We start from the raw sequence: 25,095 nt of genomic DNA, 5'->3' as shown, positions 1-25,095 counted from the left end.
TAATGCCTTGGGGAAAATCAGGAGGAAGGATTGCAGTGACTGCAGGGAGGGCTGCAAGCAAGGAGGGTGGAAGAACGTACCTGGACACAAAGTTTTGTGCCTTTCTTCCAGGTGGCCCTCATTACCCACGTAGCTTCCTTGGGTGCCCGTGTGCTGCGTGCGTAGTGACTACAAGAGGGAGAGATTTATGCTGCAGTATGGCGACTTCTCTGGAGCCACGCGTAAAGACAGAGTGGTAAACCCTGCCATAGCCTAAACAGCCCAAGAGGGGGCATCTCGTGACCAGCAAGAGAGTCTTCTGCAAAAAGACAACCTCTGGCCTGTGTCGCCTGATACACCGTAATACTGCAGAGCATTTCATTTGGTCCAGCAGGCTGGTTACATTCCAGAACACCGTTAGTCTGAGGGGGTGGGGGTCATGAAGTATACGGAAAGCATAAGACAGCTCCTGCCGAAAAGCAGGGTCTAACATGATAGCCTGGGGACATGCAGCACATGTATATGTATTAAGTGGATGTTCATTGTGGCGATAGCACTTTAAGGGATAGTGGGGATTGGGACTCAGTTGGGAGGAGTTATGAGGACATGTGACATTTGGTGATTACGGGTATACAGGAAATCTAGGTTGTTTACCACGGCTCGGTAAAACAGATTACATGCGCACGAGTAGATTGGAGTGCCGTATGGTGATATCAGGTATGCACGGGAGTTTTGAGCTGTTTATACATAGAATTCAGGGAGGCACTAAGAATTGGGTGGGTGCAGTGCTTTAAATGGGGGACCAATAGTGCCGGTACTCATTTAAATGTGGCCAAACAAAGAAGCGTTGTTTACTCAGTACATAACGAAAGCCACACGCGGTAACATTTTAACATTTCCTTGTTTTTTAATATTTGCAATACTGTTTATTGCTGTTGCTTGGCACAATACTATATATTCTCGAGGGACACGGAAACAAGCAGACGTGTACACACAAGCATTCCACACATTTACCTCCCATGAGTGTCTCTATTCTCTCCCCCTTTCTCTCCTAGTTTCTCTCGCACAAAAACAATCACAGGCAAGCAGACAAACATAAGCAGACTCTTACACAAAAGAATCAGGTGGGATTAAAGCCATTTGAACCTGGTTACCTCCCAGAGCTTTCTGAATAGCGCTGTCACTGGGCTGCTTCAATTTCTATGTTTGCAACACAGCATGATGGTGGACACGCAGACAGTATGCAGATGAGCCTAAGCTGAATAGTTCAGCAGGGGCTCGGCTCAGGTCTACAGAAGTGCCTTGGCTGTCAGAGTCCGGCCGCCAGCACTAGCGTTTAATGAGTACCGGTACTCTCCTCAGCAGTAGAGAAGTGCCGGTACTCAAAGAGATAAAACTAAGAAGTGCCGGTACTCAGTACATGTGAGTATCGGCCTATTTAAAGCACTCATTACGTGGTAATCGGGAGCTCTAGGTTCACTGGAAGTTAACGTCTGGGGTTTGAGTATTCATTTTGTAGTACAAGCACGTGCACGTTCTAGATTAACACAATATACATTTAGGTTTCTGAAAAAATGATTATACGACAGGAAGTTTTAAAGCATCCTTTTTCATTAGGTCTCACCTGACCCAGCGCATGTGCTGCTCTGCCGAGACATTTAGTAGGTGGGTTTAGAACGTGCTACCCACCTTTTTGTGCTGGCGACAAGCACCAGTGCACGATGGCGTGCACGCGCACAGCTGCTCCCCGCATTTCCCCCTCCCTTCTCGCCCAGCCATCTCCTGCGCCAGCCTTCAGCACCATACCCCTCCCCCCGCTGCTGCGCGCACATCCCTAGCGTGCGTCATCGCGATCGCGTTCCCTTTTGCTTTTACAGTGATCACGATGAGGGATTGTCAGTGTAAGTGACTTATCTTGTTCTGGCCGGCTGCGAGGGAGTTAAACCTCTTTTGCCGTTGCCTGCGATTGTTTGCTGTTCGGCCCTGTGCAACATAATGAAAGTTTTCTTGCCATCTGTTGTTAAGCTGGTTGTGAGCAAGGCCAGTCTATCCAAACAAAAGTGAGGGCCTGCTGTAAACTGAGCCTGTCAGTTAAGCATAGCTGTGCTGACCTCCCCAGTGTGCGGGGCAGCCGGTGGTACCAGGCACAGACTGCACGTGGAAGGCTTGAAAGGGAACGTACTTGGGGACCCCTGTGTACATTACCCCTCCCCCCACCCTTAATGTTCCTCCCAGAGGCTCCAACACGTTTACAGTAAATCTTCACTTTCACAGGTTCTAGTAAATCTCACAATGAACACTTGTTTTTCAAGTCCGAATGATTTACAGTAAAACTCAACGTTGGCTGCATTGACAACTTGAAATATTGTTGTACATCTGTGTGTAGGGTTTTCTGCCATAAATGGGAGGCATAAAACACAGAGGCTCATGTGTATTGTCTCGCGGCGCTCTTTCTTTAGCATAATAAAGTCAGTGCTGTATGTATTTTTTGTTATTTTTCGCGTCCGACGGAATAGTGTCGTTTTTATTCTTCGCTTTTACCTGTACGTTTGAATTTGCATAGACTCCAGCAGGGGCATTTTTAAAGTGAGGCCGTCAAAATTCCATGTTTTTTGTGTTTTCACCCACTAGGGATTCTCAATGGTTGGAGGCATGTGGTCAGCAAATGTTTGCGTCCACGAGCTCGGCCCTCCAGACCTTGAACACATCCTGCATGTTTGCACGGGCTACTTTTGCCCTCTGGGACTCGGTGGACCACTTCTGTAGTAGGGGATCTCTGTGTATAGTCATAATCTAGTGAATAGTCCCGTCCATGTGCGTGGACCCCGGAGCAATAAAAATAATCTCTAAAAGGTGACAAATCATGCAGACCTGCATACACCTTTAAGAGAGAATTTAATTTAAAGACAGATAATGCAGCCTATACCCACAGGCTACACTGTCCAGTACTTCAACTAGAATAGGGTGCCTTTGGATTTTCCCTTCGCGTGTGAGGAGAGAGACAGACTTTCGTTGCCTCCAGCCCTGCTAACTCTGCTACCTTTCGCGACACCCGCTTCGCGGGTGCCGCTCATCTGCCCTGTGACCCTCTGCTCCCTGGTGTGAGCGGCTCCACAGCCGGTGGAGGGATAACGCGCTCCCAGGTCGAGTTAACTTAAAAGTGCACAGTGCGTGGAGCCTACCGGGGGACTGCGAGGACCAGCAGCCCCAGCTCTTCACAGCTGCTGCCTCTTCCCCCGGCGGCCACGCCCCCAGCCTTCAGCCTTATCAACGCCTGGGTGTGTCTGCTGAGTGGGTGCCTTTGGATTTTCCCTTCGCGTGTGAGGAGAGAGACAGACTTTCGTTGCCTCCAGCCCTGCTAACTCTGCTACCTTTCGCGACACCCGCTTCGCGGGTGCCGCTCATCTGCCCTGTGACCCTCTGCTCCCTGGTGTGAGCGGCTCCACAGCCGGTGGAGGGATAACGCGCTCCCAGGTCGAGTTAACTTAAAAGTGCACAGTGCGTGGAGCCTACCGGGGGACTGCGAGGACCAGCAGCCCCAGCTCTTCACAGCTGCTGCCTCTTCCCCCGGCGGCCACGCCCCCAGCCTTCAGCCTTATCAACGCCTGGGTGTGTCTGCTGAGTGGGTGCCTTTGGATTTTCCCTTCGCGTGTGAGGAGAGAGACAGACTTTCGTTGCCTCCAGCCCTGCTAACTCTGCTACCTTTCGCGACACCCGCTTCGCGGGTGCCGCTCATCTGCCCTGTGACCCTCTGCTCCCTGGTGTGAGCGGCTCCACAGCCGGTGGAGGGATAACGCGCTCCCAGGTCGAGTTAACTTAAAAGTGCACAGTGCGTGGAGCCTACCGGGGGACTGCGAGGACCAGCAGCCCCAGCTCTTCACAGCTGCTGCCTCTTCCCCCGGCGGCCACGCCCCCAGCCTTCAGCCTTATCAACGCCTGGGTGTGTCTGCTGAGTGGGTGCCTTTGGATTTTCCCTTCGCGTGTGAGGAGAGAGACAGACTTTCGTTGCCTCCAGCCCTGCTAACTCTGCTACCTTTCGCGACACCCGCTTCGCGGGTGCCGCTCATCTGCCCTGTGACCCTCTGCTCCCTGGTGTGAGCGGCTCCACAGCCGGTGGAGGGATAACGCGCTCCCAGGTCGAGTTAACTTAAAAGTGCACAGTGCGTGGAGCCTACCGGGGGACTGCGAGGACCAGCAGCCCCAGCTCTTCACAGCTGCTGCCTCTTCCCCCGGCGGCCACGCCCCCAGCCTTCAGCCTTATCAACGCCTGGGTGTGTCTGCTGAGTGGGTGCCTTTGGATTTTCCCTTCGCGTGTGAGGAGAGAGACAGACTTTCGTTGCCTCCAGCCCTGCTAACTCTGCTACCTTTCGCGACACCCGCTTCGCGGGTGCCGCTCATCTGCCCTGTGACCCTCTGCTCCCTGGTGTGAGCGGCTCCACAGCCGGTGGAGGGATAACGCGCTCCCAGGTCGAGTTAACTTAAAAGTGCACAGTGCGTGGAGCCTACCGGGGGACTGCGAGGACCAGCAGCCCCAGCTCTTCACAGCTGCTGCCTCTTCCCCCGGCGGCCACGCCCCCAGCCTTCAGCCTTATCAACGCCTGGGTGTGTCTGCTGAGTGGGTGCCTTTGGATTTTCCCTTCGCGTGTGAGGAGAGAGACAGACTTTCGTTGCCTCCAGCCCTGCTAACTCTGCTACCTTTCGCGACACCCGCTTCGCGGGTGCCGCTCATCTGCCCTGTGACCCTCTGCTCCCTGGTGTGAGCGGCTCCACAGCCGGTGGAGGGATAACGCGCTCCCAGGTCGAGTTAACTTAAAAGTGCACAGTGCGTGGAGCCTACCGGGGGACTGCGAGGACCAGCAGCCCCAGCTCTTCACAGCTGCTGCCTCTTCCCCCGGCGGCCACGCCCCCAGCCTTCAGCCTTATCAACGCCTGGGTGTGTCTGCTGAGTGGGTGCCTTTGGATTTTCCCTTCGCGTGTGAGGAGAGAGACAGACTTTCGTTGCCTCCAGCCCTGCTAACTCTGCTACCTTTCGCGACACCCGCTTCGCGGGTGCCGCTCATCTGCCCTGTGACCCTCTGCTCCCTGGTGTGAGCGGCTCCACAGCCGGTGGAGGGATAACGCGCTCCCAGGTCGAGTTAACTTAAAAGTGCACAGTGCGTGGAGCCTACCGGGGGACTGCGAGGACCAGCAGCCCCAGCTCTTCACAGCTGCTGCCTCTTCCCCCGGCGGCCACGCCCCCAGCCTTCAGCCTTATCAACGCCTGGGTGTGTCTGCTGAGTGGGTGCCTTTGGATTTTCCCTTCGCGTGTGAGGAGAGAGACAGACTTTCGTTGCCTCCAGCCCTGCTAACTCTGCTACCTTTCGCGACACCCGCTTCGCGGGTGCCGCTCATCTGCCCTGTGACCCTCTGCTCCCTGGTGTGAGCGGCTCCACAGCCGGTGGAGGGATAACGCGCTCCCAGGTCGAGTTAACTTAAAAGTGCACAGTGCGTGGAGCCTACCGGGGGACTGCGAGGACCAGCAGCCCCAGCTCTTCACAGCTGCTGCCTCTTCCCCCGGCGGCCACGCCCCCAGCCTTCAGCCTTATCAACGCCTGGGTGTGTCTGCTGAGTGGGTGCCTTTGGATTTTCCCTTCGCGTGTGAGGAGAGAGACAGACTTTCGTTGCCTCCAGCCCTGCTAACTCTGCTACCTTTCGCGACACCCGCTTCGCGGGTGCCGCTCATCTGCCCTGTGACCCTCTGCTCCCTGGTGTGAGCGGCTCCACAGCCGGTGGAGGGATAACGCGCTCCCAGGTCGAGTTAACTTAAAAGTGCACAGTGCGTGGAGCCTACCGGGGGACTGCGAGGACCAGCAGCCCCAGCTCTTCACAGCTGCTGCCTCTTCCCCCGGCGGCCACGCCCCCAGCCTTCAGCCTTATCAACGCCTGGGTGTGTCTGCTGAGTGGGTGCCTTTGGATTTTCCCTTCGCGTGTGAGGAGAGAGACAGACTTTCGTTGCCTCCAGCCCTGCTAACTCTGCTACCTTTCGCGACACCCGCTTCGCGGGTGCCGCTCATCTGCCCTGTGACCCTCTGCTCCCTGGTGTGAGCGGCTCCACAGCCGGTGGAGGGATAACGCGCTCCCAGGTCGAGTTAACTTAAAAGTGCACAGTGCGTGGAGCCTACCGGGGGACTGCGAGGACCAGCAGCCCCAGCTCTTCACAGCTGCTGCCTCTTCCCCCGGCGGCCACGCCCCCAACCTTCTTGTACTTCATTGGCCTCAGCACCACCGCGACGCGGGACGCGCGCGGGACGGAGCACGGGGCGAAGACCGGGCAAAGAGCGGGCCGTTTGAGGCCGTTCGAGTACGTGAGAGTCCGGTCCGGGCCCCCCCTCTTTGCCTGTATCCAAAGGTCTTTGAACCATTAGTAAAATGTGTACACGGGAAACCAGGAGCAAAACTTCTTCACTAGCTGCATCCGGGGCTGTTAAAGGCCCTATTGACACTTACTTTGCTAAAGCTGGCTCCCTTTTGATTGAGGAAATCGAGGTTCTGGAGCGCAGAATCTCACAAGAAATAGACTGGGTAAGGAGGTCTTCAATGGGCCCTATGGCCCAAGCTAGAACCCCAGAAAACAGATCTGGTCTTCCAAACAGCCATAGTACAGACCAGGCAACATGTCCACTCCCAGTCACTAATCCCACCAACCCCGAGCTCACTATTGAGGTCCCGAGTGACTTTGAGGACATGAGCCTTATGGCCCTACCTAACACCCAAATTCTCCAGCTTATAACCACAGAGAACATTGAGACAGCCAAAGTTGTAGGAACCAACTTAGATAGCAATAGGGGTACTAGGGAAGGGGCTATTCCTAAAAAGAAGCAGGGGCTTCAAAATAAAGAAGATCATAGGACCAAAACCCCGAAATCCAAGCAAGTCAGAGGCAAAAGGGAGAAAGGTGCTTCCTCTGACCCTATTGTGAATATATCAGGACCGCCATCTCCCCCTAGAATGATCAATTCAACCTCACTACCACAACTCAGCAGCAACGCACCATTAGACACTACCTCAGACGACATCACTTTAGAGGATATAGGCACACTAGTTAGGTCTCTGCTGAGCCCCCTTGAGGCAAGACTTATCAAGATCGAAGCTAGACTAGTTAGCATCGAAAAGGCAACCGTGCAACTTGCCGACTCAAGGAAAATTGTTAACAGTGGGACCAAAACAACAAGAGAGGGACCAGGACCAAAATCCACCAAAGGCAATGGTCCTCCCACAACAATAATTAATAAACCCCCACAAACTAATCCCAAACCCTCACAACCTGCACCAATCAACGCTCCGGCATCACTAGTTGCAAACAAGGCCCCTATCCCTACCCAACAAACGGCAACTGCTACCCCAAAATCAACCCTTCCACTGAAAGATAATATTCAGCCTCCGGCTAAAGCTAAGAGAGATCCTCCTACTACTGGAGAGAAACCTAATACTACTCCCAAACCTAAATCCATAAACCTCCCCCCAGAAGCAGCACCCTACACTCTAGTTCTGGCGGGGGTTCCTGAACTAAATTCCACCACATTTGAATCCACCACTTCACTCAAAAACAAAGTAATCAACTGGCTCTCCGTAAACAGACCGCTACCGAGAGGAACTACTAGCGATATATCCATGGCTAGGAGGGCAACGTGGGTGGGCTACACTAAGAAATCCATTAGAGGTGACTGTATTCTGGTCACCTTCAGAGAGCCGAATACAGCCGCATATATCTGTACCTGTGCTGCTGATGAGGATTTTGCGAGCATCATCCAACCATTACCCCTCTCATTTTTTTACCCCTCAAATCTGTATAACCTTGAGGACCACAGGTGGAGGTACCATCAGGAGTTGCTGGAGGGTTGGGAAAACTGTCACAGGGAGAACAACAACTATCCGTCACACAGGGAAAGACCAACAGAGCAGTTCCCTACATATGGGGATGAGGCCGGCTGGGAAACTGTCACAAGAAGGAGGGGGGGAGGTGGTGGACACAGGAGGGGAATTCCAGGGCCACATAGAATACACTACCCCGCCTATTTATCTACCCATAACCGATACAGCAGTCTTGAAATGGTAGACTGACATGCGGTTGATGAGGGGAGCGCAACTCAAATATCTCCCACAAACGAGCCCAAATTCGCCACAGCTGCTGATACTTATTTTTTAGCACCTGGCACAGTTGATCCCAGACAGGTCCCAAGCGTTACGCCTTCCTCTCCTTCCCCTGATAACAGACCCAAGGGTACGTTCCTCGTCCCCACAAATCCACGGCTGCCCCACGAGTGTACTACTACCAACTCGGTTTTTATGGGCACGGCCTCCACCCAACCACTAGAAATAACAGTGATTTCTTGGAATGTGGCAGGCCTTGCTAGCAAAATAGATTGCACAGAATGGGGTACATACATCAGATCAAAAAATATAATTCTTCTACAAGAAACTTGGGCGCGCGAAGAAACAGCATTCCCGGGTTTTGCCTCCTTCTTTAAAGCAGCTAAATGGGGGGGAAGGGGTAGGCCATCCGGGGGACTAACTACATGGGTAGCCACGGACTTAGGTTGCCAAGCTACTTATTTAGAGACCGCTTCTGATGATCTATTGGCTGTCTCACTCGAGTGGCCGGACTCATCGAAGTTGCTAGTAATCAATATCTACTCGAGGCCGGTTCCAATGCACAAAGAATCTGGCACAGTGGATGAGCTAGCCAAGCTCTTAGAAGGAATCCCAAGCGAACTTGCTTGCCTGGTAGGAGGCGATTTCAATGCTCAATACGAACCACTGCCTGGGCTACGTGATGGTCCTTCCCTGGAGGAAGATTCATATTGGCTTATACCTGAGACGGTGGCACCACCCCCACGGGCCTGGACTCCTTTAGCCCTACAGATAACTGCCCTCACCCTCAACCTTGGTTTAAGGGCATGCAACGGTCGTACCAAATCAGACACACCAAGTACCCATACTTTTAACAAACCGGGCAGCGAATCCAGATTGGACTATATTATGGTCAAACTGTTTATGTGGCCAGCAATAGTCGACTTTAAAGTCACCCCAAGATTAGACAGTGACCACAATTCCCTGGAACTGACTTATTCCCTGCCTGGGAGAGAGGCAATAATCAATGGGTCGGACAAAGATAAAACGGGCCTCCTACTTGAAAATAATCGTAGGAAGGTCAAGTGGGAGAAACTGGCCAGCAACCCAGAACGAATATCCCGGCTATATGAAAGGATAATCCCATTACTGGAGGATGCCTTCCAGCTAGGAACTAGGGTCTTAGACGATGCTACTAGAGGAGAGCTTGCACAAATACATGAAGGCATCCTCACCACCCTAGAGCAGGACCTATTCTCATCTGCAAGGCAAAGGAATGGCCCTAAACCGAAGACATCTTGGTATAATGCCGCTTGCAGGGAAGCCAAGGCCCACTTGCTACTTGCTATAAAGGAACACTATAACAAAGATGAAATCCGCGCCAGGAGAAGATCATATAAAATCCTCCTGGAGAACGCAAGGGCAGAATGGGACCACGATTACTGGGAAAACCTCACTAATGCATTAACAGCTAGAGATTCCCGTAAATTTTGGCGCGTAGTGGCGAACGGCACGGAGGACTTATCCTCCGCAATAGAGCCCAATATAACCCCTACGGTATGGCAGACCCACTTTGAGGCCCTGTACGCAGAGGGTGGGGGTGAACAGAACAGAGATGGTCCCACAATTTCATTCTGTCCCACTAGGGTTGTTTTCACCGAAAAAGAAGTGAGGGACGCCATTAAAGGGCTAGCTGCCGGAAAAGCCCCAGGACTTGATGGGGTGCCCGGTGACCTGTTTAAGCAGGAACCCGGGATATGGGCACCCTATCTTACACTAATATTCAATGCCATTGCGGGGGGACTGGAGGTGCCCGATACTTGGAGGGGAGCAGAGGTGGTCCCAATTTACAAAAAGGGATCCCCCTTGCTCCCTTCCAACTATCGTCCTATCAGTCTAATCGACATATCCCAAAAATTGTTCGGTAGACTGATTCTGAATCGACTGCAGGCCTGGACCGAAGAAATGGAAATTTTGTCCCCTTACCAGGCAGGATTCAGGGAGGGTGTATCAACCATAGACCAAATCTTCAGGTTAAATCTCCTCTACTGGAGAACAGCTGCAATCGAGGGCGGCAGTCTATATACCATCTTTGTAGACCTACGTGCCGCCTTTGATTTGGTTCCCAGAGCGAGGCTATGGAGAGTCATGGAAGAGTTGAATGTCCCTACTGACATCCTGACAATCCTGATGAGACTCCACCACAACAACTACGCTCGCGTAAGGTGTGGCAAAGGTGGCAAACTAACCGAAAGGTTCCCCGTTCGCAGAGGTGTGAGACAGGGTTGCGTGCTCGCACCGACCCTGTTCTGCATCTTTGTGAACGGAGTTGTTGCCCACCTAAACAGGATCCCCAACTCCGATGCCCCAAAATTGACCGGCAGCAGGGTGCCTGCAATCATGTTTGCAGACGACACCCTGCTGCTGTCTAAATCCCCCATGGGGATTCAGCACATTTTGGACGGTTTTCTAGACTTTTGTAATGATCGGGGATTGGAAATCAACCCCCAAAAAACTAAGTTCATGATCCTGAACCCCAACCCCCAGAATCGAGCCCCACCCAGGCTAGGCACAACACAACTGGAACGTGTGCACAATATTGAATATTTGGGGATCACGTTAAACGAACATCTATCGTGGACGTCTCATCAGGCCAAAGTGACCATCAAACTGGCACAGTTGGCGGGTGGCACTATGCGCCTGGCGAACAAATCCTTTTATCGTCCACTAACCCCAATTATTCACATATATAAAACTCAAGCACGGGCGGGTGTCACATATGGGGGTGAGCTCTGGGGTCACACTCATCTCCCAAAGTTACAGTCCACCGAAAATAAATTCCTGAGACAGGTCACTGCCCTCCCCCAGAGCACTCCATTACTCCCCCTCAGATTAGATCTGGGAGTAAGACCAATAACAGAGGAGCTAGGTCTTAAACCCCTAACCTTTTGGAGGCGTTTGTGGTGCAGCCCCGATCTCTTAAATTACAGAGAGGAACTCCAGGAATTCTTGCAGCTGCGGAATGCCACGAGGATCCCGTGGCTGACCTATGTCAAGGGAAGGCTCGAGGATCTGGGCTACCCGGAACTATGGACGGATCCTTCCAACTCCTGTACAAAGATTTCAAAGAAGGTACTCGTGAGAGCATACTACGAACTGATGCTCACAAGAGCTATCAACGACAGCCGTGAAGGATCCCTGACACACTTATTCCTGAAAGCGAAAGACTCTTACTGTCTCGAAAGTACTCTTGATGCGATCTCCCCTCTGCTAACGAGGAAACTATTCTTTCAATGGAGATACGGATGCCTCCCTCTAGCATTTTTTACAGCGTCTTGGTCTCCTCGCTCCACCATAGCAACTTGCCCTGTCTGTGCTCATCCGAAGGAGGATGAAGTTCACGCTGTTTTCTTCTGCAAGGGCTACGAGAGGAGCAGGAAACGTTGGTTAGTCCCGTTACTCAGGAACTTGGGCTTCAGATCCTTCCAACCTGCCTATAGAGTCTTAAAGACAGATCTTTCTCCTATTGTTGTCTTTGCACTTTCAAAATTTTTAACCTCCCTGTGGTTTACTCGTAGTCGCGTGCTGAAAAGACTTGTATAACAGACCCCCTGATAGACTTTAGCACAGTACACTGTACCCTCTGTTCTCCTTTTAATGTATTTTAATGTCTTAACTATTGGATCACATCATGTTTAATACGTTTATAACTGTGTATATTTTGTTATGTATCTTTTATGATCTGCGATCGAAATAAAGATTTTTGAAACGAATGAAACGAGAATTCCACCAACATCCACAAATAGCACTGCCTGTCTAGTTTTTCTCCACATAGGAAAAAACCCTGCCTCTACCAGCAAAAGCCTCTGGAATGATAGAGAGGAAGGAGTGGACAGACAAGCCCCATAGGCTGCCATTATGTGGCTTGGAACAGGATACTGTGCCTTTAAGAAAACTTTCCAGTTTTCCAGAACTTTCCCCAGTATCCCAGAATGCCCAGCAGTTCCCATTTACTTTCAGTTCTTTTTTCCGGCTCCTGCTAGCAGGACCCTGGGGCATTGAGCTCTCCCCTTTTCAAGGGTTTATTGGAGATTTTGGCAATTTTTGTCACTTTTTGCTAGTGTTAGTAGCTGGCATTGTCAACATGCCTGGCTTGTTCGACAAGTGCCCGGAATGTGGTCGAAAGAAGGCTAAAAGTGATCCACACGGGGTGTGCATAGGTTGCCTTCCCCAGTCCCACGTGCCTGAAAGCTGTACCATCTGCCACTCGTTCTCAGCCAGGACCCTGAGGGACAGAATGAAAATCAGGCTTCAAGTTCTGGAGGAGAGAAGACTGAAGGCATCAGGTGGGTCTGGAGGGGCTGATTTGGCCCATACTGAGGCCCCTGGGGGGCTCCCCAGGGGCAGGAAGACCAGTAAGCGCTCCCACTCCCCGTCGACGTCGAGGGCGTCGACGGCGACGTCGAGGAGGATGACCACCGTCTGTTCGCCGTCTCCCCAAGGCTCTGGGGAGAAGCGGCGTCGACGATCGCCGTCGAGGGACCTGAATAGGCCGCCGTCGACTACATCGGCGTCGTCGGCGACGACACCGTCGTCGGCCCCGTCCAGCGGTCGGCTTCGAGATCGGACCCGGCGTCGGCATTCGCCGTCGAGGGATCGCCGTTCGCCGTCGATGAAGAGGAAGAGAAGATCGACGTCGAGACGCTCGAGGTCGCCGTCGAGGCGAAGGTCGCCGTCGAGGCGAAGGTCGCCGTCGAGGCGGAGGTCGCCGTCGAGGCGAAGGTTGCCGTCGAGGCACAGGTCGCCGTCACAGGTCGCCGTCGAGGCACAGGTCGCCGTCGAGGCAGAGGTCGCCGTCGAGGCAGAGGTCGCCGTCGAGGCGGAGGTCGCCGTCGTGGCGAAGATCGACGTCGAGGAGAAGATCGACGTCGAGGAGAAGATCGACGTCGAGGAAGAGGGAGTCACCGGGATCGGTGTACTCGGTGGTGTATACGCCTCCTCGGATGCCTCCGTCGCCGCCTCCTCTCCCGCCTCCGCCAACTCCTCCTCCACCACCTCCACCAACGCCGCCTCCACCGCCGCCACCTCCACCACCTCCACCACCGCCACCTCAGCCGCGGATGCTGCCTCCACCGCCCCCACCTCAGCCGCTTCCACGCACTCCTGTGGGACCGCCGCCGGTTCCCCCGCGGTCGGTTTCCCTTCCAAGGTACCCGACTCCGCCGCAGGGGACCCCGAAGCCACGATGCCCGCGGTCGCCTGGACCGGCTAGACCGGCGGACAGGCCGAAGCCGAAGAGGTCGCGCTCCCGCTCTCACAGGAGGAGAAGGTCACGGAGCCGTGGACGGTCCTCGTCGGACTCAAGACGACGCCGTAGGAGGTATAGGTCCAGGTTGCACACGCGCTCCTCGGACAGGGACCTTTCCCCGACGCTGTCGGACTCCCCGGGGACTAGGGTGTCTCCGGTGGACGACTTGGTCTCTTTCCAAGAGGTGCTGTTGCGAGGGGCTGCAAAGTTGGGTATCACGGTGACGGTTCCGACACCCACGACGTCCGTGATATTCGAGACGCTTCATAAGAAACACCTGTCTCGCCCCCTACTGCCTCTTGTACCAGGACTGGTGGAACCCGCGTTGGAGCTGTTCCTCACTCCCGCGACGACGAAGGCCGCTCCCTCCAGGCTCATGAAAAAGTATAGGGCCCCGGAGTCGGATCCTTCCTTTTTGAGAGTGGACCCGAAGCCGGATTCGGTGATCGTGACGGCGGCAAGAAAACAACATGCGACCGCCCCGTCATCCACGGTTCCGCCTGACAAAGAAAGCCGCTGGCTGGATTCTGCGGGCAGGAAGGTGTGTGGGACCGCCGCCACCACCATGAAGGCGGCGAGTGCAGGGGCTTTGTTGGGCCGTTACGATCGGGCCCTGTGGGAGTCCCTGCAGCAATATGCGGACCTACTGCCACGGGACAAGAAGGAGGACTTCTTGGAGACGGTGCGCGAAGGCATGCTGGTTTCTAATCAAGTGATCAGCGCAGCGGCGGATGTGTCCTTATTGGCCGCCCACGCCTACTGTCATGGCGTCCACCAGCGGCGTCATTCGTGGTTGCGCCTGACGTCCCTCAAGCCAGAGGCGCAGCAACGAGTGGCCAACCTGCCCTTCTCGGGGGAAACCCTGTTCGGGAAACATGCGGACGATGAGATGGCCCGCATGAAGGCGGAGGCGGAAACCCTGACGGCCGTCGGGTTGGAAAAGGCCGAAAAGAAGAAGCGCCCGTTCCAGAGGAGGTTCGGGTCTTCGGGCAGAGGGCGTGGGCAGGGCTCGGGACAGCAGCAGCAACAACAGCAGCAGTTCCGCAAGCCCTTCCAGAAGCGCCAGAGGGGTAGAGGAGGCCAGCAGGCTACTACCACGACCAAGGGCCCGGCCGGGTCTCGGCCCTGAGCGGCTACTTCCCCCTCAACCGTTACCCACTCCAGTGGGGGGAAGCATTCAATTTTTTCCAGCAGAGTGGAGAAAAATTACTCAGGACAAGTGGGTGCTGAATATTGTTTGCAATGGATACAGTCTTCGGTTTACCAGCCCGCCTCCAACGATTCCGCCGGTCAGCTCTCGATTCCAGCTTTGAGAGCTCCAGGCGGAGGCAGACGTCTTGTTGAGAAAAAAGGCGGTAGAAGAGGTACCTCTGTCTCAAAGGGGAAGAGGTCTGTACTCTCGGTTCTTCCTCGTTCGCAAGAAGGACAAGAACGAGTTCAGGCCCATTCTGGATTTACGGCAGGCAAACAAATGGATTCGCAGAGAGAAGTTCCGCATGCTTTCGTTGCACCAGATTTACCCTCAGCTGCAATGGGGAGACTGGCTCTGTGCCATAGATCTACAGGATGCGTACTTCCATGTGCCCATAGCGAGGAAGCACAGGAAGTTCCTGCGATTCCAAGTCGGCGCCAATCACTATCAATACACAGTACTGCCATTCGGGCTAAAATCTGCGCCCAGGACCTTTTCGAAGTGCATGGCGGTGGTGGCGGCACACCTGCGGAGGAACGAGGTGTTTGTCTACCCGTATCTGGACGACTGGCTGATCAAGGCATCATCCTTCGCGGAAGCGCAAGAACACTTCCGATGGACGTGCGAGCTCTTGCACAAGCTGGGGTTACACGTCAACATGTCCAAGTCGGTCACGACTCCGGTCCAGTGCATACAGTACCTGGGGGCCTCCATCGATACGCAGTCAGCAAGCGTGTCTCCTTCGGAGGAGAGACGGTTATCACTCCTTCGGAAGGCTCAGGACCTCAGGACTGCTCCATCGACGACAGTGAGGAAGGTGTCTTCTCTACTGGGATCGATGGCCTCCTGTATCTTCCTCACGCCTCACGCTCGGCTACACATGAGACCACTGCAGGAGTGTTTGGAGGATCAGTGGGATCAGAGGACAGGCTCTTGGGACGACAAGATACGTCTGTCGCTGCATGCTCTTCAGTCTCTGAAGTGGTGGTGTTCGGCGGAAAACCTCCTCAAGGGGGTTCCCTTCCACAAGGACATTCCCACGACGAGTGTCGTGACGGATGCGTCTCTACAGGGCTGGGGAGCGCATTCCGGGGACTTGCAGATTCAGGGAAAGTGGTCTGCTTTTGAATCGACGTACCACATCAATTTCCTGGAACTCAGATCTGTCTTCCTGGCACTGAAGGCCTTCCTTCCGTCCTTCCAGACCAACTCGCTGCTGATACAGACGGACAATACAACCACGATGTATTATCTCAACAAGCAGGGGGGGTCGAGATCGCGCACTCTGTCGCAGGAGGCGCAGGCGATCTGGCGCTGGCTGCTGGCCAGAGGACTGACGATTACGGCCACGCATCTGCCAGGAGTGCAGAATGCTCAGGCGGACGCCTTGAGCAGGCTGATTCAGGAAAACCACGAATGGGTCATAAACGACGAAGTACTAGGAGAAGTCTTCGCAAGGTGGGGGACTCCAGACGTAGATCTGTTCGCCACCGCCGAAAACAGCAAATGCCAAGACTTCGCATCCAGGTACTACCAGCGGGGGACGCTGGGGAATGCGCTATGGATCGATTGGTCGAACAGCTTTCTGTACGCTTTTCCACCCATTCCCCTGATTCCGGCGGTGCTCATCAAGCTGTCCCAGTCCAGGGCGTGGATGATCCTGATCGCCCCGGAGTGGCCCAGGCAGTAGTGGTTCACGGACCTTCTTCACCGGTCTCTCCTTCCTCACATGCGGTTGCCGTGCAGGCCGGACCTTCTCACGAAGTTCGGGGGGCGGATGGTGCACCCCAACCTCTCGTCTTTGAGTTTGGCGGCATGGCTCCTGAAATAGTGCAATATGGCCATCTGAATCTACCAGACGATTGTATGGACATTCTGAAGGAGTCTAAGCGACCTTCCACTAGAACATCCTATGCTTACAAGTGGAAGAGGTTCTGTATCTGGTGTAAGTCCAAGAACTTTGATCCGACAACATGTAAGGAAGATGTCATCCTTCCATACCTTTTACATCTGGCGCAGTCTGGCCTTAATTTCCATTCCATTAAGGTTCATCTGGCTGCTTTGACTGCTTACAGGAAATGCCCTTCACAGACTTCCTTCTTTCAGATCCCTGCGGTCAAGGATTTTTTGGAAGGCTTGAAGAAAGTGTTTCCTCCCGTCAGACTTCCCTCGCCTTCCTGGGACTTGAATGTGGTGCTGTCCAGACTGATGAAGGAGCCTTTTGAACCCATTCACAAGGCTTCATTGCAGCACCTATCCTGGAAGGCGGCTGTAGGAGAGTAGGGTCTGCTTTCTAAGTTCACCCCCACTTTTTGCTTTTGCTTTACTGGTTTTCGACTTAGATGTGGCTGTGGGCGTGACCTAGCAGGTATCCCAGCCCCCCAGATTAGTATAAGAGTGGGAGTTGGTCTTCAAGACTTTAGATTATCCTGAACCTGCAAACTTGAACAGAAACTCTGGACCTTCGACATTCGACGAAAGAAGAAGACTGAAGAATCTCCCTTGTGGCCAAGGAGTGGCTACCCTGTGCAAACAGGCACCATCAAGAGACTACCCTTTGCTTTGCCCACGTTCTACGAGGAACCGACTGCAGAGCCCGACCAGAGCCTTGACTTCCAGACTTCTCCGACCCTGATCCACATCCACAGCAGAGCTGAGATCCGTGGAGGCGACGAGCGACGTGGGACTGGCTACCTGGGAAAAGTGGCTAGTAACTTCAAGCGCAGCTTCTGAGGCACCCTCGAAGTTGTGCACCGGGGATTGAGAAGCCCCAACCCCAAGCACCATCTGCACCGAAGATCAGCCCCCCACACTCCACGAGTCCTGCGTGGGGCCCTTCTGCATTTTCCTGCTTGCCGCGTCTGTCCGGTTGCTTGCCCGCTGGCTAGTGGCCTTTGTGACGACGCACCCTGAAATCTTCTGCGCTGATTTGGCTCCTCCAGACTGGCTCCCGCTTCTCTGCAAAGAAGAAGCACCCCAGACCTTCCTGGTCTGCACCAGAAGCAAGTCCTCCGTTCTTCGTGGGTTCCGCTTGCCAAGGCTTGGTGAGTCCTAGTCCAACTTCGACGCCGCCGACAGCAAGAGCCTTCGTGGGACAGCTCGCCTCCTGGTCCTGGTCGTCCTCGACGCTTCCTGGTCCTCCTGGCTGCAGCGACAAGCTTCACCTTCACCTGCAATCTTCACGACATCGCCTGGTTCCTTCCTGGTTCCACGTGGTCACTGGCTAGTGACCTTGACTCTGTCCCTTCTGCTTGCAGGTCTCCTCTCTTCTTGATCCCAGCCTTGGGATCCACCGGACACTCTTCACTGACTGCCTGTCAGCATCTTTCTTCAGGCATCCATAGGAGTCGACGACGAAAACCGACGCATCTTCACCCCTATGCACCCGCAGCCTGTGGGCTAGGTAACTTGGGTACTCCGGTGCTCATCAGGATAGTGACTATCCTAGTGTCTAGTTTTCCAGTCTCGACTTCCTAGCTACTCCGGAAGTGTCCTAAATCTATCGTTTTCTAAACTGTACTATTGCTAGTGACTTTTACGCATTACGCGTGAGTGTTTCCACTCTGCACACGAATCCCGTGGGCCTCCCACTTCCTAACTAACGCTAGTGTAGTGTAGCCCCAGCGATTCCCTAGGCCTAGGCCTATTCTATTTCCGTGACAGTGGTCCTTATACCACTTACTTAGTATATGGTTTGCGTGGCCCCTAGGGCCTAACTGTATTACTTACCTGTGTGACTTAATGTATGCTTAAATAAGACTGTGTTGTACTTACCTCTAATCTCATAAAGAGTGCTGAGGGTTTGACTAGAATAAATACACTTTATTTTATATATATATCTGTTGTGGTGTCCTTTCATTTGGTATTCAAGGGATTATATATGGTATCACAGCTGGCTTCACATGCCATTCAGAGTTTAGCCTAAGACTGCTCTTGTCCATGCTACCACTAGGATAGCTGGTCTATAAGGTTGACTTTACAACCAATCACCATAAGGGTATTTGGACTGATATAAGGTGTACACTAGAACTAGTGACATCATACATCAGGCCAACTTCTCACATTGGTGAGCAGCGGTTGGGATCTGAGCTTGCTGTTGTAATACCAATGTAATCTTGAGATACTAAATTGAAAGATCACACAGATATTGTCTAGGTACATATAACATAGATTATAATACTTAAGTCCTACTGGACTTAGTAGTTGTAGGTTGAAGGGAGGAACACACCCTTACTACAACTACTAGAGAGGTTTAGTAGAAACAACTAGTGTAGGTAGGTGCACACACCACACCCTCACTAGATCATGTCTCTGAGAGGAGATCAAGTAGATGCTCTCTCAGGAGGGTCAGGTCTGCAGAAGACCCCCTCTAGATATGATACCTTAACATTCCAGGAGATGAGACAATTGTGTACCTCCAGAGGAATAAAACAGGGTGCAAACCCTACCCTCCTTCAGTTAAGACAACTCCTAGAGGAGTATGATACTCTTAGGGCCTCTCAGGCAGGTACCCTAGGTACAGAGGAGGGTCTACCCACCACAGAGGAGTCAGATGGGGCTTCAGATGGAGAGGTAGACAGCCAGGGCCAAGTAGGAAGACTTAGCCAGGCTAACCTAAGTTTACATGGGAGTTTGCATGGGGTCCCCCCATACAGACCCCCAAGTGGGCTTAACCAGAGAAACAGGAGGGACAGATCCCCTTCAAGGAAATCCATCCACTCCCATGTCTCTAGCATCTCTAGTGTTTCCTCTCACAGGGGAATGACTTCCCCTGAGAGAAAGGAACATGAAGCCAGAATGAGGGAAGCTAATCTGAGGAGTCAGAGGGAAGAACTTGCCCTTGCCAAGGAGAAGCTTGCTCTGGCTAGAGAGCAAAAGTTAAGTGGGTCAGAACCCACTGGTGGCAGCAATATCCCTAAGGATAGAGACAGGCACTATGATAATAGAAACCTGAGCAAGATTGTCCCTCCCTACAAGTGTGGGGATGACATCCACAAATGGATAACTGCTTTGGAGAGAGCTTGCAAAGTACAGCAGGTACCCCAAAGTCAGTGGGCAGCTATCTTGTGGCTCTCCTTCTCTGAGAAAGGTAGAGACAAGCTCCTCACAGTTAGTGATGAGGATGCAGATAATTACACTGTCCCGAAGAGTGCTCTGATTGATGGGTTTGGCCTAACCACTGAACAATACAGGTTGTTGTTCAGGGATACCCAGAAGACACAGACTCAGGACTGGACTGACTTTGTAGATTGTGCCACTAAGGCTCTGGAAGGCTGGCTAATGGGAAGTAAGGTTAAGGACTATACAGGATTGTATAATTTGATCATGAGAGAACAAATACTTAACAACTGTCAAAACCAGCTATTGCATCAACACCTGATTGATTCTGATCTGACTTCTCCCCAAGAATTGGGAAAGAAGGCAGATAGATGGGTCAGGACTAGAGTTAAGCAGAAAAGCCAGAACCAGGGCGGTGATCAGAAAAAGGCAGACCAGAAGGGTAATGATCAGAAACAAAAAGACCAGAAGTCTTCACCAGGCCCCCAAAAGGCTCAGGGGGAGGGTGGTCCCAAAAAGGATAAAAAGAAAGATGGCCAAAAGAAACCATGGTGAAACTATTGTAAGTCCAACTCACATTGGTTTAGTGATTGCACCAAAAAGGATAAGCCCCCAGCCACCATTGCCCCTAAGGCAACTGTACCCCCTAGTTCAGCTGTAAGTGGTGGTTCCCAGCAAAAGGGTGTAGTAGGGTTAACCCTGGGAACTGAGGAGGATTCTGGCCTAGTCAGAGTACCTACTCAGGCTGTTCTGATCTGTGATGGGGACTTAGCTTTGTCCTCTACTGTAGGCCCCAGTAACAATGGTGACACCTGCTTTTGTGGACCCTGGATAGATCATACTAGGTGAGAATTACCTAGTGACCAACGCTAGCAATGCCACTACCTCCCATAGTGTGGCTATTGTTAACTTCTCCTGGGGAGGGGTAACTGGCCTCAAGAAAGTTGTTGTTAGTTCAGACCTTCCTGTAGAGTGTTTACTGGGCAATGATCTTGAAACTTCAGTTTGGTCTGAAGTGGAGTATAGGACCCATGCAGGAATGTTGGGGATAGATGCACATGTCCTTGCTGTGACCAGGTCACAGGCCAAAAAGTGCACCACTGAACAAGTGCTGGATCCTGAAACTATGGACCAGTCACAACCCAAGAGAAAGAGCAGTAGGGTTAAGGCTGTGCCTTCCCCCCTGCCTCAGGTGGTGGATCAGCCCTCCCAGGAGGATGATTCTGAGAGCCCTGAAGGAACTGTCCTAGAAGAACTTGAACCTGATCAGGTTGAGTTTCTTGGGACAGGGGGACCTTCAAGGGCAGATCTGAGGCAGGCTCAATTAGACTGCCCCTCTCTTGAACCCCTCAGACAGCTGGCTGCTGCTGAGGCTGCAGGGAATGCTCAAGGTACCCATAGAGTGTATTGGGATGAAGGGCTACTGTATTCAGAGGCTAGAGACCCCAAGCCTGGTGCATCCAGGAGGTTGGTCATACCACTGAAGTTCAGAGGCTTCCTTCTTACCTTGGCCCATGATATTCCCCTTGCAGGACATCTAAGCCAGAACAAGACTTGGGACAGGCTTGTCCCTCACTTTCACTGGCCCCATATGTCAGAAGATACTAAGGAGTTTTGTCGCTCCTGTGTCACCTGCCAAGCCAGTGGCAAATCAGGTGGCACCACAAAGGCCCCCCTCATACCACTACCTGTGGTGGGGGTTCCCTTTGAAAGAGTGGGCATAGATATTGTAGGACCAATGGACCCACAAACAGCATCTGGGCACAGATTCATACTGGTGATAGTGGACCATGCCACCAGGTACCCAGAAGCAATTCCCTTGAGGACCACAACAGCTCCTGTTGTGGCAAGGGCCCTGTTTGGAGTATTCTCCAGAGTGGGCTTTCCAAAGGAGGTCATTTCTGACAGAGGTGCCAACTTCATGTCAGGATACTTGACTGCAATGTGGAAGGAGTGTGGTGTTAACTACAAGTTCACCACACCCTATCACCCACAGTGCAATGGGCTTGTTGAGAGATTCAACAAGACCCTAAAGGGAATGATAAAAGGATTACCAGACAAGCTTAGGCGAAGATGGGACATCCTTTTACCCTGCCTTCTGTTTGCTTACAGAGAGGTCCCACAAAAGGGGGTTGGCTACAGCCCTTTTGAGCTTTTGTTTGGGCATCCTGTAAGAGGACCCCTGTGTTTGGTGAAGGAAGGATGGGAGAGACCTCTCAGACAACCCAAACTAGACATAGTGGATTATGTACTTGGTCTCCGCTCCAGGATGGCAGAGTATATGAAGAAGGCTTCTAAAAACCTTGAGGCAAGCCAAGAACTCCAAAAAGCTTGGCATGACCAAAAGGCTGTACTGACTGTTTACCAGCCAGGACAGAAAGGGTGGGTGTTGGAGCCAGTGGCCCCAGCAGCACTCCAAGACAAATGGTCTGGACCCCACACTATTGTTGAGAAAAAGGGAGAAGTCACCTACTTGGTGGACCTTGGGACTCCCAGAAGCCCCCACAGGGTGCTTCATGTCAACAGATAGAAGGCATATGTTGACAGGGCAGACATGGGGCTACTCATGGCTACAGATGAGGGGCAGGAGGAAGAGAGTGACCCTCTCCCAGACCTGTTGACTCAGAACCCTGATGATGGCTCAGTTGATGGTGTGGTCTTTTCTGACAGCCTCACTGTCCATCAGCAACAGGACTGCAGACAAGTTCTGCAATCCTACAGACATATGTTCTCTCTGACCCCAAGTCAGACAAACTGGTGCACCCATGAGGTGGACACTGGTGACAGTCTGCTTGTGAAGAGTAAAATCTACAGGCAACCTGACCATGTCAGGGACTGCATAAAAGTTGAGGTACAAAAGATGTTGGAGCTGGGAGTCATTGAACCTTCAGAGAGCCCTTGGGCTAGTCCTGTAGTTCTTGTGCCAAAACCTCACACCCAAGATGGTAAGAGAGAGATGAGGTTTTGCGTGGATTACAGAGGTCTCAATGCTGTCACTAGGACAGATGCCCACCCAATACCTAGGGCAGATGAGCTCATTGACAGACTGGCAGCTGCTAAGTTTTTGAGCACATTTGACCTGACAGCAGGCTACTGGCAAATCAGACTAGCTGAGAGTGCAAAGGCCAAAACTGCTTTCTCGACCCCAGGAGGACATTATCAATTTGTGGTAATGCCCTTTGGTTTGAAGAATGCACCTGCCACTTTCCAAAGGTTGGTGAATCAAGTCCTTACTGGGTTGGATGATTATTGTGCAGCTTATCTTGATGATATTGCTGTCTTTAGCTCCACCTGGGAGGATCACCTGGTCCACCTGAGGAATGTTTTAGAGGCCCTGCAAAAGGCAGGCCTCACTATCAAGGCCACTAAGTGCCAGATAGGGCAGAGCAAGGTTGTATACCTGGGCCACCTAGTTGGTGGGGGTCAGGTTCAACCACTGGAGAGCAAGATCCAGACCATAAAGGACTGGACTCCTCCAACTACCCAGACTCAGGTCAGAGCTTTCTTGGGCCTGACTGGGTACTACAGAAAGTTTGTTAAGAACTATGGGTCCATAGTGACACCACTTAATGACTTGACCTCCAAGAAGATGCCAAAGAAAGTTCAGTGGACAGTAAGCTGTCAAAAAGCATTTGATGACCTGAAGCAGGCCATGTGCAGTGCACCTATTCTGAAAAGTCCAGACTACTCCAAAGAGTTCATTGTCCAGACAGATGCTTCTGAGTTAGGTGTGGGAGCTGTTCTTTCACAACTGAATGTAGATGGTCAAGACCAGCCCATTGCTTTTATAAGTAGAAGGCTGACCCCTAGAGAGAAACGTTGGTCAGCTATTGAGAGGGAGGCCTTTGCTGTGGTTTGGGCCCTGAAGAAGCTGAGGCCATACTTGTTTGGCACTCACTTCAAGATTCAGACAGACCATAAGCCCCTCTTGTGGCTAAATCAGATGAAGGGTGAAAATCCCAATCTTCTTAGGTGGTCCATTTCCCTACAGGGGATGGATTTCACAGTGGAACATAGACCTGGGACTGACCATGCCAATGCAGATGGACTCTCCAGATATTTCCACTTAGAACATGAAGACTCAACTGGTCAAGGTTAGTTTAATGTCCCTAAGTTTGGGGGGGGGGGGTTGTGTAGGAGAGTAGGGTCTGCTTTCTATGTTCACCCCCACATTTTGCTTTTGCTTTACTGGTTTTCGACTTAGATGTGGCTGTGGGCCTGCTAATCAGACCCACAGCCCTGCTGTTCTCTCTCTAAATTAATACTATGTACTTTAGGTACATAACCCATTTGGATAGGATCACCTTATTGGCTCCTGTACAGTGTACCCTAGGTACCCAGGGCATAGGTGTACCCTAGGCCTACCAGGGGCTGCAGCATGTATTATGCCACCCCTGGCCTGGCCTTCCATTTTGACACAACTGGCTGATCACTCAGCTGGGGCAAGGTCGTGTAATCACCCCTTGCTTAGGTGTAGTATTCCTATACCTAACTTACATATAGACACATGTGTACCTATCAGTCACTCCTATGGCAGGCCTTAACAATCCTGGAGGCAGAGTGCTTGGTAACATGTGAGATGGTGCTCTAGCATGAGCTGAGCCTGTCTGCAGCTTTCGGAACCAAGTCCTTATAGCTGTTCTATGATATAGCCTACCATATACTCTTAAAGTGCCTTATAATCTTAGACGGTTATGGTAACTATGGTTTGGCTTTATCGAAACATGTCGTGTAAGGTGTCTAACACTGTTGAATAATACCCCCATGCCATTTCTGGACATGAGGATATTATTCCCCCCTTCTAGAGGGAAAGACATGTTAAAATCATACTTCATTTTTAGCCTCTGACCAAAGCCTCAGCATCACAAAATGGATGCTGCTGCCACGACACAAGTCTGACCTCCTGCAGCTGGGAGTGATCCCAGCCAGGGAGGCCTGGACAATAGGTTTCCTGCTTGGGGAGGTGCTAGCACCTCCCCAGACAGCCTTTAGTGTATTGGGGCAGGGTGGGCTGAAAGGAATGAGACATGCCTGGGGCACACAAGGTGTTCCTTGCATAGTCCAGTTCAAACCGGCGCTGGGGCACTCCAGCCCCAGCTCTGGCGCGAAACTGGACAAAGGGAAGTGGGTGTAACCACCCCCTCCCAGGTCCCACCCATAAGGCGTGACCTAGCAGGTATCCCAGCCCCCCAGATTAGTATAAGAGTGGGAGTTGGGCCTCAAGACTTTAGATTATCCTGAACCTGCAAACTTGAACAGAAACTCAGGACCTTCGACATTCGACGAAAGAAGAAGACTGAAGAATCTCCCTTGGAGTGGCTACCCTGTGCAAACAGGCACCATCAAGAGACTATCCTTTGCTTTGCCCACGTTCTACGAGGAACCGACTGCAGAGCCCGACCAGAGCCTTGACTTCCAGACTTCTCCGACCCTGATCCACATCCACAGC

The 25,095-nt window shown here is 52.4% G+C and overlaps 1 protein-coding gene across 3 annotated transcripts in view; it reads left to right on the top strand.

Annotated features, from left to right (window-relative positions):
* The first annotated feature begins 582 nt into the window (after positions 1-582).
* The window catches only part of LOC146811702 (uncharacterized), a 1,283,263-nt gene continuing 1,258,750 nt past the window's right edge, over positions 583-25,095 (top strand). For all 3 annotated transcript variants that reach the window (XM_085614524.1, XM_085614523.1, XM_085614522.1), the window contains exon 1: positions 583-696. In XM_085614524.1, coding sequence (XP_085470650.1) covers positions 657-696 — 40 coding nt within the window. In that variant the 5' untranslated portion in view covers positions 583-656. The remainder of the gene's footprint in view (positions 697-25,095) is intronic.

The sequence above is a fragment of the Triturus cristatus genome, chromosome 7 (assembly GCF_964204655.1).
Source record: "Triturus cristatus chromosome 7, aTriCri1.1, whole genome shotgun sequence".
Taxonomy (NCBI): Eukaryota; Metazoa; Chordata; class Amphibia; order Caudata; family Salamandridae; genus Triturus; species Triturus cristatus.
This window is presented reverse-complemented; position numbering and strand designations above follow the sequence as displayed.